This window comes from Ptychodera flava, chromosome 17, assembly GCF_041260155.1.
Source record: "Ptychodera flava strain L36383 chromosome 17, AS_Pfla_20210202, whole genome shotgun sequence".
NCBI lineage: Eukaryota > Metazoa > Hemichordata > Enteropneusta > Ptychoderidae > Ptychodera > Ptychodera flava.
The window spans coordinates 24633693-24649831 of record NC_091944.1 but is presented as its reverse complement, the minus strand read 5'-3'; the positions used below and the strand labels follow the sequence as shown (position 1 = coordinate 24649831).

General features: G+C 38.9%; 1 protein-coding gene across 1 annotated transcript in view; it reads left to right on the top strand.

Moving 5' to 3' along the window:
• LOC139115849 (uncharacterized sodium-dependent transporter HI_0736-like) overlaps positions 1-7641 on the top strand; it is a 22144-nt gene extending 14503 nt beyond the window's left edge. The window contains exons 6-12 of the mRNA XM_070678243.1: positions 985-1147; positions 1789-1917; positions 2702-2838; positions 3460-3551; positions 4144-4295; positions 4492-4612; positions 6352-7641. Of these exons, the coding sequence (XP_070534344.1) occupies positions 985-1147; positions 1789-1917; positions 2702-2838; positions 3460-3551; positions 4144-4295; positions 4492-4612; positions 6352-6534 (977 nt within the window). The 3' untranslated portion in view covers positions 6535-7641. The remainder of the gene's footprint in view (positions 1-984; positions 1148-1788; positions 1918-2701; positions 2839-3459; positions 3552-4143; positions 4296-4491; positions 4613-6351) is intronic.
• The last annotated feature ends 8498 nt before the right edge of the window (positions 7642-16139 follow it).

Below are 16139 nucleotides of genomic sequence, written 5' to 3'. Positions count from 1 at the left end.
AATCACAAAGATACATTTTCTCGAAATTTAAATGGTACTTAGTGGCAATAATATGACGAGCCTAGTTTTCTCGAGTATTTTGGCCGATTGCCTGCAACAGTACGTTTACCCAATATCAAATTTGATACCAACTTTTACAAATTGCCACTGGCTCGCCACTACTATGTAAGACAATGGGCTGTTATGAATCCAGTCTATTACACATGCCACACGAACTTTCTACAGTGTTCTTGCCAATCGTCGAGGACAGTTTGTGAAAACTGTGCAATACCCAGAGATTGTTAAACTATCATTCGACCTATTTATGCAAGCATGAATATAATAGACAACAGCATGACATTGACCTCGGATTCAATGCATTTATTCTGTAAGGGCGGGATAAACGAATGAATAAGTAGATCATAGTCATATTGCAACTGCACGTTCCTTATCGCGCTGTGTAGGTTTAACCAGCATCGCTTTTAATGGTGTCGGATATAACATTTTAGCTTCCTGCTTTAAAAGCATCGCTGAATGATTCAAATTTTCCCACAAAGCTAATCACATAAACAAAATATCACAGGCTACGAAATTAATATGCTTTGCTGCTTTGTCTCCGAGAACGCTATATCCCTTCATGGTATGGTCATCTTCAGTTACGCCAGGTATATATTCACGTGAATAGGCAGTAATGTTTACTACGTTCCTGTTGACCATTTTTTTCGTTTTCAAGTTTTGATTTTTTTAAATTTTGTTTTAGTTGTTTTATTCCTTACGAGTTTTTTTTTTTGTCTGGGCTATGAAGGCTAGAAATTGGTAACTGTACGTGATTAAACTGCGGCAGAGCTTTGCTCTCAGCAAAAGAACTATCAAGTCTTGCCACTGAGCGGCGCTATTCCAGCGAGGGCGTTAGCAAAGTGGCCTTGCAAATTTGACCCATAAACCAGTCGTCATTTACCGCAGATATTGAGGAGAATTTGAATTGTGGGGAATTTTGAATTTCAGGAGAATTTGGCAACGCGAACCTCTGGATCGACGCTGCCTCACAAAATGCATGGGACACTGGGGCTGGCATGGGTCTCTTCGTGGCTTACTCCGGTTACATGACAGCACGGAATGGAATTGTTCGATTCAGCAACGTCATACCACTCTGCAATAATCTTGTCAGGTAAAACAAAATTCCTGGTCTCATGGTAGCTTCAAGTGCGCGCGCGTCGCCTGCCGTCGTTCAACAGAATTTGAACTTCAAATGCTCAGATCTAGACTTCAGGTTTGCGACAGAACCCGATGGGCTTGCAGTATTCACCTGTATTCATTTGTGCACAGTGACATTTTGTCAAACAAGGAAAATTTCATAGAACGCTGCATTTTCATTCATGCTAACATTCAGTATGAAACGAAGTTCAACGTGTCTTTCTTTTTTGTATTTTAAAATTTTCCACGATTTTTCATTCTGTTGGAGACGTTAACAATAACTTTACTGCACTTGTGCACAATAATTATAGTTTTACGTTCACACAGTAACACCCTTATGCCTTGTACGCATTAATATTCTTTGTTCCTTCACTCAAAACAGTAATGCACTCTTTCACGGACTATTTTTCTCAACTGTCAATATTTTGTCTTGTTTCTGTTGTATTGTCTTTTGCTGATAAATAGTGCTGCTTCCTACCGATAGTGTAAGATGCTGTTAACGACAATGTTCTTTACCTTTGACCTGAGAATTATGTCATGCATAAATGAAAGTAATACTCTGATGAACTCGAGGGTAAGAAAATCATGGTTTCCATTTGTACCCCTGCCTGCTAGTTTGGTGTGCGGTATGATGACCTTTGCCACCGTGTTCTCCGTGCAGACGGAGATGGGCGCCAACAAAACACAGATCGTAGAATTGTTACGTGACAGTGGCGAGGCGAATACTGGGCTGACATTTATATGGTAAGAATACATGAACAAAAGTGAGAGGAAATTAATGCTTCGTTTACTTTTTCATCATGGACATGGTAGTCCAAATAATTTGATGTACAAGAAAGAGCAGAAATGAAACGTCTGTAGGCAGTTACATTTTTGTTAAGGTAGTATGTACCTCGAAAGTGAAAGACTTAAAATTTTGTTCAAACTTTCCTTGAAACCATTCTCTTTCAAAATCAAGAATAAAAATCGGGGGTCACCGTGCAAATTTTGGTACTAGGGAAACAAATAACTCAAGATTTATCGATATTTAAAATTCAAAATGGCCGCCATCCCTGTATTAACTCTACGGAGAAAAATCAAATTTTCGAAACACTGAGGCGGTGAGAAGTTTTCTTACACCAAGAGTTTAAAATGAACCCCCACAAGTGGTAGATCAGAAAAGAATTGTGGAAATTTGAGAATCCGACTATCTATCCCCGAGGCGCGTTCTACCTTAACAATGGTATTTATATTTCACAACTGCTGCTTTCATAGACTAGGCATGCTGACCAAAGTACCATGGAAACGGTACGGTATCTTGCACCACACGTTTTATCAAGGCGATGATATCGTGACTGGAATCACTTCGGAGTGGTACTACTTATTACTCCAATTAATACTCCTGTCCATGAATTATACAGTATGCTTGCTTCATAGTGAAATCGTTTGCTTCAATTTGATGATCATGGCGGTCGGTCCAAAAAGAGCAACACCACCAAATAAGTTAAGCTATGTTTAACTTGCGATCTTTTCATCACCATTTCTTTAGGTTACCAATTCTATATTCAACCATGGACGGAGGAAGGGTATTGGCCGTCTTCTTTTTCCTGGCGCTATCATTTGCCGGCCTGAGCTCTCTTGTCGCCAACGTTGAACTTATAGCCAAGTCACTGGTGGACTTTGGCAGTAAGTATAGTCACATATATTTATGACATAGTCAATATATGTACTTATCAGTGTGTCTCGAACACTGAGTGAGAATGCATATTACATGCATACTTACACGGATGCATTTACGAGTTTGCAACCAAGAACGCGGCATATGTAATACATGTATGTATCTTTTTATTTATGTAAGGTTTCCGATTGACACTTACCTTTATGATTTTGATGGCATTACTTTATGTTTCACTTTGGACCAGAAGCTTTTTGTATGTTTCAGCGTAGAAAACAGTCGAATTTAGTAATGTTTCATAAAATGCGTATTTTCACATCATTGGTAACCGATGACCCTTTACATGTTTGACTCGATAAACATCTCCGACGTGAAGTCGGATTTTCAGATGCGCACATTTTTGTACCCTCATTCAACCGTTTTACTCCAACTTGAATTTTTTTGTTTCCATTCTGTACTGTACGATGACTTTCATAATATATGCCAGTATTAACATTCTCGGGGGTTTTCAAGAACCCAATGCTGATCTGTTGTGACTGCATTTTTGAAGATTCACTATATTTATAATGCAGCAGAGTTCATTTATTACTACAACCATAATTTACATTGTCGTTAAATCTACTTTCTCACAGTGTCGAGAAAAGTTAGCGTACTGGTTGTGGTTGTGTTCGTATTCGGGTTCGGATCCATATCAGCTCTCGATATGAGCTTTTTAATAAATCAGGTAATAACAGTACTTCAAAGTTATTCTCCATAACAGAGGAACTGTTTCCCAAACTGTCATGATTTCTACATGTACTGTCATTCAGTCTGTCTGTCTGTTTGTCTGTCAGGTTTATGTCCTTCTGTCTATGTATGTTTGTATATATGTATGTATGTATGTTTGTATATATGTATGTATGTATGTATGTATGTATTTATGTATGTATGTGTATATGTATATATGTATGTATGTATGTATGTATGTATGTATGTCTGTCTGTCTGTCTGTCTGTCTGTCTGTCTGTCTGTCTGTCTGTCTGTCTGTATGTGTGTGTGTGTGTGTGTGTGTATGTATGTATGTATGTTGTATGTATGTATGTGTATGTATGTATGTATGTATGTATGTATACAGAGAGAGAGAGAGAGAGAGAGAGAGAGAGAGAGAGAGAGAGAGAGAGAGAGAGAGAGAGAGAGAGAGAGAGAGAGAGAGAGAGAGAGAGAGAGAATAATGGTAGCTTACATTTATTGAAAGAAAGCCGATCACAAACCAAATGTCATGTTCTGAACAGTGAAGTGGCAATGAACCCTGTTTTACCTTTACTCTTGTATAATAGGACTTCGTGTGGAGCTTCGCTCTCATCATATCAGGTGTAATGTTCCAGTACTTAGTACTTCGCTACGGTACATCGCTATTCAGAGCTAAGCTGATCAATGAGTACAGCATTGATGACTGGTATCTACCCAAGGTCTGGGAATGGGTCATCAAGTAAGTGGCATCTAAATCAATACGAGGCTAGCCTTCGGTAAATAGGTTTGGGTTTTTGGTACCTTTTACTTAAGTCTTGCATCTGCATGTACGTTATGATCCGCTCATCAGTGTATTCATACATTCATTATATCTCTTCAAATCCTTGCCCTCTCAAAACATGTTATCAAATCTCACCCTTTACCGTCCTTCCCAGATTCATCGCCCCAATCGAGGCAGCTGCCCTCCTCATTTGGTTTGCTGTCAATCAAATACTGGAGAACCCCGACGACTGGTACAAGATGGGCGAAGAGACGCTGATGACGTGCTTAGTACAGGTATAGGCGAGATATCTTGCCCCTTGAGGACGGCTCATACAATAGTGTAACCGTCACGATTCGGTGACCGTATTCCAGTTTTCGTGAAACACCCGACTGTTATTCTAAAATCTATGACGGACAATGGCCAATACGTCTTTATTCCAGTGTACACATCAGTAATGATAGAAACTGACCGGTATGGGTTTATTATGGCGAGATGTTATTAGATCGAAGAACAGTAAAACCAATTTAATGTCTGCAAAAAGAAGCGGATCAAATTTGTAACGGCTTTATTGCACACCATTAAAACACTATACCTGATAGCTTTAATACCCTTTGAACGAATTTTGTAAGGTAATGTTGCTAGGGGATTTCAATTACCATTTGTTTAAGTCATTCAAGATAGCAAGAGCAATAACATCTCAGGGATTGACGAAAAATTCCAAGCCTCGCACTCATTTGATAAATCAGATTAGCGCCGTATGTCACGGTTCTGGGTTGGATTCCGAGCGAGAATTAAATTTCGTTAGATCGCTAAATGTAGCTCAATTAAGAGAGCAAGAACTGCGGTTGTAGTGCATTTGCGCTCTTATTATATCATATTTGTGGGAAATTTGCCGCGACATTAGGAGTTTTGTCCGGTATTTCACAAGCTTTTGTGAATGTTGACAACGATTGTCAATAGGATACTTCCTTGACATGTTCAAGAATCTGCTGCAAATTTACGCCTCATATGATTGATAACAAAGTAGATTTATTTCTTGGAGAAATTTTGGTCCTCGGTACTTGTATATCGATGTCCCTCCAAGAGTGTCACAAATACATCTTTAGGCAACATCCTTGGACTCACAATGAGTCAGTAAATGGTGGATTACAGTTCTGATATAAGTGTTCATGATCTTTTAGCGATAGGATAAAAATATGCATAAATTCTACTAGGCACGAAAATAATCAAACGGCATTCCAATGAGAAGGATTAAAATCGAATTGAATTGTGTTTTACTGACTTACTAACTCTGGCAAATATGATGCCAATAATTGCAACGACCACCACCTCCTTGTTATTGTTCTTTATACCATATACAAAACATGACTGATTTGTCAAAGCAAGGATATTGAATTACTTAAAACCACACGTATATTTTGCTGTCTTCACAGAAGAGTTGCCGTGTAGGATAAGAATTGAAAATATCATCAATAGCGAAACTGGGAGAAAGAAAAGATATTTGTTCTCAGATTTGCTTCACCAAGTATATAGACATGTGTAATATCGTTTTTAGCTACTGTAGAATATAGTCTATAGAAGCTATTGGGATGGGTATCTGTCTGGCGTCACGTTGTCAGTCTGTATGATATAGTGAAATTATGATGAATCTCAGACTGCAATTTTGGGGGGTTTTTTTTGGTTTTTTTTTTTTGTTTTTTTTGGGGGGGGCAATTTTTGCCATTTTTGGTAAAAAATTCGATTCTCAAAAAAGACTACTCGTCTCATAGCTATGATTGGCATGTTCTTTGGAAAGATCTTAATGTGATATGTTCAAATTATGATGAAATCTTCAGTTGTGTATTTTTGCGGCTATTTTTGCCATTTTTTGTCTGGCCACTGAAATGGGCTATCAAAGATTTCCAACTTCCTCAACACATGTGTTAAATATAGTTATTTTCTACATAACACAGCGGGGCTATATCGACCACTGGGTCGCTTATTTATTTATTTATTTGTTTATTTATTTATTTTTTTATTTATTTACCAACAGTGGCTTGGGGCTATGATTATCCTGAACATCGTTAACCTGCTGTACGTCTTTTGCTACTTACCGCGCAGAACGCCATACGAAAACCTCGACTTGGCTGAGAAGGACGAGGATTCATATCCGACAGAAAACGCCAGGAGAATCATCAGCTCCAGTGAATATGAAGTGGAGGAATCTAAACACTAGATGGTGGCAGCGAACACTTTTATAATATTGCCCAAGGGGAATGGACACCCTAAATAAGTCCTATTTAATTATTTACTAATGTGCTCGCTTTCCTCAAACATTACTTTAACTTGTGCAATCAGAAACCATCCGTGGGTTTCGATACTATTTAGACAGAATCAGAGGAAAAATATATGTAGCTTTTGATAGGCTATTTTTGTTTCCAAAGCAAATGTATTTTCCTCATTCGTCCCACTGACGAAGAGTGGTTTAAGCAAGTACTAAGCCTTGCCAACACTATGCACTGTATACAGATATGCAATGTTACTGTCGACAACATCGGCTTGTTCGCAAGCATAGGCAATGTCAACACGATGAAAACTGTACAGTTCCACGTTATTTTGGATAGAATTGCATGCAACCATTTCGTCCAAGCAGAACAATTATGGTGGAAAATAGAGCCAAAGTTACAGCTGATGAAGTTTAATTAGGTTTCAGGGCTCCCTCACTCGCTCCCCCTTTTAATATTAATTCTTATTCGTTTTCATCAAACAGCATTTTCGCTTTTGCGATCCAAACGATTTGTTTGTTTCCTTTAGAAGGACGCCCTCAATTAGTCTTTTACATAGACATCTCCCGCTCTGCTTTTTCGTCAAATATCATTTCAACTTTTGCAATAAAAAGCGAAGATATGTGGGAGCTCAGCGTCAAATACACACATTATTGCCAGAGAGAAAAAACGCCCTCAAGCGGTCATTTCGACATTCCACGTTCAATTGAGTCGTAGAAAGTTATTTCAGCATGTGTAATGCAGACAAGATTTGAAGTGTTGATTCGTAGATTTACTAATTGAAGTTATCAGGACAACTCGCAATCCTTTGTCATATTTGTGACAAAAATATTTGTCGATAAAAACATAATTTACAAATTTTACGCACATCAACAATGTCGGTTACAGTAATTTACAAGGAAAAAAAAATTAAAAGTCGCCTGGATTACTTTTTAGGCTCAGTCTCAAAGAGCAGCTTTTTGTACTAAGGTACAACTCTTCCTGTGACTTAAAATAAATGTATATTTGTGAAAGGACCGTTTGTATTCGGAGAAGTAAACATTATGTTGTCTATTTAATTCATTGAACTTTTTTTACTGTGTCAGAGGTACGTACACATGATTTACCTATCTGTGCAGATTGTGATGCATGGATGATGATGATGATGATGATGATGATGATGATGATGATGATGATGATGATGATGGTAATGATGATGATGATGATGATGATGATGATGATGATGATGATGATAGCGATGACGATGGTAATAATGATGACCATCTTGGCAGTTATCACCAATAATTAAGTACAAACATTGTAAATGTCGTTCGATGGAGCTTGCTGCCAGCCTGCACCAAGGTACCAATAACAATGACAATCTTGAAGTCAGATAGCTTTAGATGAGCTATGAATCAAACAATATCCAAATCTTTGTCCCTTGTCGTGACTGCAGAATCATTACCATTTGTAACTTGACAAATGGTTCATAAATTGTCTGTATTTTTCAAAATCCGCAGAACTGCGACGACTGTTTCTCATTTCAAGACTACTCTTGCCAAGATATAAACGCAAAGTACAAAAAGTACATGTACCTTCACTTGTAGGACAATTGAGACGTGTACGATGCGATGTGTATGTGTGTGTGTGAGTGTGTGTGTGTGTGTGTGTGTGTGTGTGTGTGTGTGTGTGTGTGTGTGTGAAAGAGAGAGAGGTACTACCAGGCGCCAAATGTAAAATAATTATTTTACACATTAGAAGAACATATTCATACGAAAAGGGTGTATTTGCATGCATTTATCAATAAAAAACTACTATAGCATAAGTATAAATAAATCAATACAGACATAAGTAAATACATATATGAGTGAAAAAACATACATATATGTGAACCAATTCACACAAGACCTATGAAGACAGACATATACATACATACGTGCATACGTACGTGCATACATACATACATACATACGTACGTGCATACATACATACATACATACATACATACATACATACATACATACATACATACATACATACATACATACATACATACATACATACATACATACATACATACATACATGCACTCACGCACGCACGCACATACATACATACATACATACATACATACATACATACATACATACATACATACACAAGCCCATATGCACTCATGCACGCACTCACGCACATACATACATACATACATACATACATACATAGCCCATATGCACTCATGCACGCACGCACGCACATACACACAAACCCACACACTCATATTGTTATGTAGGTCATTTACCCCACACTCATCATGACCTGAGTTCAATTAGTCTAGAACATTCTCAAGGTCACTGCCCTTGATGACCTCACAACCTTGAATTCAATTAGTCATGTTTGGAATGTTCTGGAAAGTTGATTAGTTGTGTAAGGGAGATAATTTTAGAACTGTAATTAGCATGTCAATAAAAGTTCTAGATTGTTCTTATATGCCTTTATAAAAGGGACGCGCTCAGCTTCCAGTCAGACTTTTGGGATCGTGTCTCTTGTGTGTTACTATAAACTCCAGCAGTAGTCATTCTCAAGACTTTTCAAGACCTTCACTGTCAACGCTGGATTTATACTGTGGACTTTGTGCAGCTGCAAGCCTGCAAGGACTGTTCATTCATTCAACTGACTGTTACAACTCTGAGACTGGAGCTTTGCCGTCCCAGCTGAGATAAGTAGTCTGTACACTTTTAAAGCTTGTACTCTATCCCTGACTTAGCAATTAGTTTTTTTTTCGTAATAAATTTTGTTTAAACGTTAACTGCTGAGTTCACCCTTTTGTTCGTTTTCTCTGCACGTAACAAATTGGGGGCTTGTCCGGGATACGAATATTTTGAGCCGTTTGACAACATTTTGACAGCCTTTTCAAAACTACTGTATACTGTGAACTCAGCGAAATTCAATCATGGCGGAATTCAAGCCAGACGAATTTATGGATGACCTTGATCAGGACACATTTAATTCCCTCAGAAAAGACAACCTCATAGCACTGGCAAATTTCCTTAAAGTAGATGTCAAAAGATCTATGCGCAAGCGAGAAATTCAGTTCAAGATTGCAAAACATTTAGTTAATTCTGGCCATTTTGAGGAGTCTGCCTTAAAAGATTATGAGCCTGAGTCTTCCTTCGAACTCAAAAATTAGAATTAGAAATACAGGCAGATTTGGAGCTTAAGAAATTGGAATTAGAAAAGGAAAAATTGCAAATGGAAGAAAGGAAAGGCAGGAAAATTACAATGAAAGACAAAGAATTACAAATGAAAGACAAAGAATTACAAATGGAAGAAAGACAGAGAGAAAAGGAGAGAGAATTGGAAGAACATCGACTACAGTTAGAAATGAGACGTTTAGAGCTTGGACAGTCAGGAAAATTCTTCCCTTCAGACAAGTTTGACATCACTAAGCATTTCAGGTTAGTTCCCCCTTTCCAAGAAAAGGATGTTGATAAATATTTCCTTCATTTTGAGAAAATTGCTCAGAGTCTGAATTGGCCTAAGGAGTCCTGGTCTATGCTTTTGCAGAGTGCTTTGGTGGGTAAAGCCAGAGAAATTTACATTCAGTTGTCAGTAGAGCAGGCTTCAAATTATGATTCTGTGAAGGAATTAATTCTCAAGGGCTATGAGTTGGTGCCTGAAGCTTACCGTCAGAAATTTAGGGATTGTGAGAAGGTGAAGGATCAAACTTATGTTGAATTTGCTCGAACAAAAGAACAACTGTTTGATCGCTGGTGTTCTTCTGAAAAGGTCAGTCAGAATTATGACAAATTACGACAGCTTGTTTTGATTGAGGAATTTAAAAGGTGCATCCGGAGTGACATCAAGACGTTTATCAATGAACAAAAGGCAGATACATTGGAGGTTGCTGCACGTTTGGCCGATGATTATTCATTGACCCACAAATCTTCATTTCTCAGCAAACCATCCCAGTCCTTTTCATACAGAAACAATGCAGGTAAATTTAACTCCTCCTTTTCATCCAAGAATTTTTCAAAGGACAGTAGAAAATCAAATGACAACAGTTCACAGAGTTCAAGTAACACTCCCACATCATCAGATCCCAAGTCTCAACTCCTTCTGACAAACAGTTTGGTACACTTTCTTGTAATTATTGTAAGAAAGACGGCCATTTAATGTCAGAGTGTTTCAAATTGAAAAGAAAACGTGAAGGTCAAAGTGGTCAAAGTGGATCTAAGCCAACCGGCTTTATTTCTTCATCAACTCAATTAGAGTCTAATAATGTGTGCAACACATTTTCTGAGGTTAAACCCCTCTCATCCCCAATTAATGAGGTCAAGGTCAATTCTTCTCAAGATAGCATTATGGGTATTTTCGAGCCATTTATTCATAGATGGTTTTATATCACTTTCTAGTGATTTCTCTTCCGCTACCCCTGTCAAAATTTTAAGAGATACCGGGGCTTCCCAGTCTCTTTTGTTGGCAGATACCCTGCCGTTTTCTGAAAAGTCATTTTCAGGTTCTAAAGTTCTTATTAAGGGGGTAGATTGTAATGACTACATTCCTGTTCCTCTCCATAATGTCTATTTGTCTTCGGACTTTGTTTCTGGACCTGTGGCTTTAGGTATTAGGCCTTTTTTGCCTTTCGAAGGGATTCACCTTCTTCTTGGAAACGACCTTGCTGGGGACAAGGTCATTACTAATCCACTTGTGACTGATAATCCTAGTTTAGATCAGGATCCAGAGCCAATTGAACAAGAGATACCCGATTTATTTCCTTCATGTGCCATTACTCGAGCCATGTCAAAGAAAACTTCCGAGAATCAAAATACTCTCAAAAATAATGTCACAGATGTTGACTTAAATGACACCTTTCTCAGTCAGGTGTTTGACACGGATCATTCCGTTATCCCTCGTGGATTTGAAACTTCCAGTAAAACTTCTGCTGACCAAAGTCAGACATTTTCTAGATCAAATCTCATTGCAGAACAACACAAAGACCCAGATATTTTGTCTTTGTTTGACAGGGTAGATGATGAAGGTAAAACTTCAGATAGCTCTGTTTCCTATTATACAAAATCTGGTATTCTCATGCGTAAATGGAGACCTCCAGATGTTTTGGTTGATGACGATTGGGCTATAAAACATCAAATTGTGGTTCCAAAGCCCTATCGTGCTGAAATATTGTGCCTGGCCCATGAAACCCCCTGGGCTGGTCACTTAGGAGTCAGGAAAACTTATCATAAAATTCTCAGTCACTTTTATTGGCCTAATCTCAGGCAGGATGTAGCACATTTCTGTAAAACTTGTCACACATGTCAAATGGTAGGAAAGCCGAATCAGACCATTCCAAAGGCCCCTTTACAACCAATTCCTGCATTTCAAGAACCATTTAGTAGGATACTAATAGACTGTGTTGGGCCCCTACCAAAAACAAGATCAGGAAATGAGTATATGTTGACAATTAGTGTACATCAACCGGTTCCCGAAGCCATACCACTGAGAAATATAAAGACAAAGACTATAGTGAGAGCTTTAGTCAAATTTTTCACTTTATTTGGCCTCCCTAAATGTGTCCAGTCCGATCAAGGCTCCAACTTTATGTCTGGAATTTTTCAACAAGTAATGGATCAGCTAGGCATTAAACAGTATAGGTCATCCGCCTATCATCCAGAAAGTCAGGGTGCTCTTGAGCGATTTCATCAAACTTTGAAAAACATGATTAGGACCTACTGTTTTGACACAGAGAAGCAGTGGGATGAAGGAATTCATTTTCTGCTCTTTGCTGTTAGAGAGTCAATTCAAGAGTCTCTTCGTTTTAGCCCATTTGAGCTTGTATTTGGACATACAGTCCGTGGCCCACTTAAGCTCGTTTAAAGAGAAATTCCTATCAGACGATGATGATTGTCTGAATATTTTGCAATATGTGTCAGATTTTCGTACAAAACTCTCTAAAGCATGTGAATTAGCCAGAGAAAATCTTGAGTCATCTCAGCAGTCAATGAAACCAAATACGATAAAAACACCTCAAAACGGAAGTTTGAACCAGGTCAAAAAGTTCTTGTTCTACTTCCAATTCCTGGCAAACCACTCCATGCTCGTTACTTTGGGCCATATCTAATCGATAAGAAATTGAGTGATTTAAATTACATCATAATAACACCTGACAGGCGAAAACAAAAGCAGCTATGTCACATAAATATGCTTAAGCCATATTTGGATAGGGATAATCCTACTATAACTCAGCCTGTCAGTACCGTCAGTTCTGGCCATTATGAAGATAGTGATACTGAAACTGACTTGAGTGAAAATACTCTAAACTCAAAGCTGGGCTCGGTCAAGCTTCAGAACTCAGAAATCCTGGTGAAGCTGGAGTCTACAAAGTTGGCACACCTCCAGCCAGAACACCAACAACAGCTGAAAGAACCAATCCATGAACATTTGTTCCAAGATGTTCCAACGAGGACAAACATCATCTACCACAACGAAGATGTCTGCGACAGTAATCCAGTGGAACAACATCCAGACGGACTGAATCCTGCGAAAGCGGAATATCTCCAGAGGAAGCCAAGTATTTGCCGAACAATGACTTTATCGAACTCAGTAAAAATAACCGGACTTTGCCGTGCATACTTTATGCCAAATTCAGTGCCATTTCAAGTTTTCCAACAACAAATTGCAGAAGATAGTCATGGGACATCCTGTTTGCTACTTTTCACGCAAATTTAACAAATCCCAGAGAAACTACTCTACAATTGAAAAAGAGTGTTTATCTTTGATATTAGCTTTACAGCATTTTGAAGTTTATGTTACTTCTTCAAATCAGCCAATAGTGGTTTATATTGATCACAACCCTCTTGTTTTTCTGCAGAAATTTAAAGGCAAAATCAGAGATTGCTAAGATGGAGTTTAATGTTACAGGAGTTTAATCTTGACATTAGACATATCAAAGGCAGAGACAATTTAATTGCAGACTGTCTCTCTCGTATTTAGAGTTTATTGTTGTTCACTTTCAAGAAATTTTACTTTAGAGTAAAAAATTTTGAGTACTTAAATCTTTTTCAAGATTACATTTGTAAAAGAAAGATTTTTCTTTGAAAAATTTTCTTTTTTTGAAGAGGGGGTGTGTTATGTAGGTCATTTACCCCCACACTCATCATGACCTGAGTTCAATTAGTCTAGAACATTCTCAAGGTCACTGCCCTGATGACCTCACAACCTTGAATTCAATTAGTCATGTTTGGAATGTTCTGGAAAGTTGATTAGTTGTGTAAGGGAGATAATTTTAGAACTGTAATTAGCATGTCAATAAAAGTTCTAGATTGTTCTTATATGCCTTTATAAAAGGGACGCGCTCAGCTTCCAGTCAGACTTTTGGGATCGTGTCTCTTGTGTGTTACTATAAACTCCAGCAGTAGTCATTCTCAAGACTTTTCAAGACCTTCACTGTCAACGCTGGATTTATACTGTGGACTTTGTGCAGCTGCAAGCCTGCAAGGACTGTTCATTCATTCAACTGACTGTTACAACTCTGAGACTGGAGCTTTGCCGTCCCAGCTGAGATAAGTAGTCTGTACACTTTTAAAGCTTGTACTCTATCCCTGACTTAGCAATTAGTTTTTTTTCGTAATAAATTTTGTTTAAACGTTAACTGCTGAGTTCACCCTTTTGTTCGTTTTCTCTGCACGTAACAATATACATACATACATACATACATACATACATACATACATACATACATACATACATATACATACATACATACATATATACATACATACATATACACACATACAGGATCGAAAAGTTTACATGAGGGGAACGAAGTACGCATGCGTATATCCACTCGCACACACACACACTGCTACTCGGAAAAGTTTACATGAGGGGGAACGAAATACGCATGCGTATATCTACTCGCACACACACACACACACACACACTGCTCTGAAAAGTTTACATGAGGGGGAACGAAATACGCATGCGTATATCAACTCGCACACACACACACACTGATCCACGCCGCCCTGGAAGATATCCTATAATGCATTGCTGTAAGCCCAACGCCTAAACCGGAAATAGGCTCATTTGGCGTCAAGACACCAAGGCGAGCGGACCGGCCTCGCTCATCCAATCTTGCCGCATATGGCAAGCAATTGCGATAATGACGAATGCTTTATTTCCAAAAATCAGTAAATGACATGCTTTATCCATCCGTACTTCAGTGAGACACAGTCAGTAAATGACAATGGGGCCGGGGTACCCCAGGCCTCCCACAAGTATCAGAGTGTTCACAGCCCGTGGATAGCTGTGATATCGCAGCGGTACTCGTGGCGAACGCGATCGAGTCATTGGGGTCATCGCCACAGGGACTGTGGCGATGACCCCAAACCAATGACCCGAGCGCGTTCGACACGCCACAAGTACCGCTGCGATATCACAGCTACCCCGTGGATTGTTGTAGCGAAGCCAGCAGTTTTTCTCACAGAAACAAGTTGCATAATGTACTCAGTAAAACGTTGTCAGGTACATGTAACATGAAAACTGACTGAGGTCGAAGTGACTAAGGCACCGGGATTGATTTGACCACAAACAACGACAAGAGGGTGTGAATTACTTGGGTCGAAACGGACAGGGGTCGAGGTGACCTGCTGCCCCGGTCCTCAACTGCAGGCCTGACGGCCTGGCTATGTTTACATAAGGCGTCCACATTTTAGAAAATCACTAAAAGTAGGCAGAAAGAAAGCCCCCATTACGTGAAAACGCTAGGGGTCGATAGGGGTCGGATGACAGTTTGACACATTTCGTACCATTACTGTGAATTGATTTGAAGCATTGGCATTAGACGAACTAGACATATTGTCTAAATCACAGAGTAATATCAGACAGAGTGGCAACAGCTATTGTTTAAGGCGTGAAGCGGTTACGTAAGCAATCCATGTTTGCCTCGCCTCACGAAGCTCTTGGCTCTCTTTTCCGAAGAGTGCCGACCATGCACCCTTCGGTAATTTTCGGATTTTCACCAATTGTTCAGCGAAAGTATGTTCGACAAAGCTTGTGTTGTTGTTGTCGTGTGGTGCTGATCGGAATTGATGTGCTGGCGAAAACGGAAGTGTTTTGAGCTTCAGGAAAGTGGGTTTTACCGTTTTAAAAATTCCTCTCATATTTTTATGAATATATAATGAGTGTGTTTGAACCAAATTTGAAAGTCTTTTATCGATACTGTCTGGTTTTACTCAATGGTTTACGGTCAGTCATACCGTCTTTTACACGTGCGCCAAGAAAGGACATGTTTATGAAACTGCTGGCGTGTTATGTTTTGATTGGCGTGAGGCAGTGTTTCTGGCCTGAGAGCTCACAAAGTAACCATGGTTGCTACGCGACTGGCAGTACGATGCCATCTCGTCGTATGTTTCGCATAATCTCGCGTAATTATCAACCACAAACCAAGCCTCCAAAAAGTTTAACACCTTTTAAGCTCATTTTAATATGAAAAGCCAATAGTCTACAGAGACGACCATGGAACAAAAGGCATGCAAGTGTTGCCACTCTGTCTGATATTACTCTGTGTCTAAAT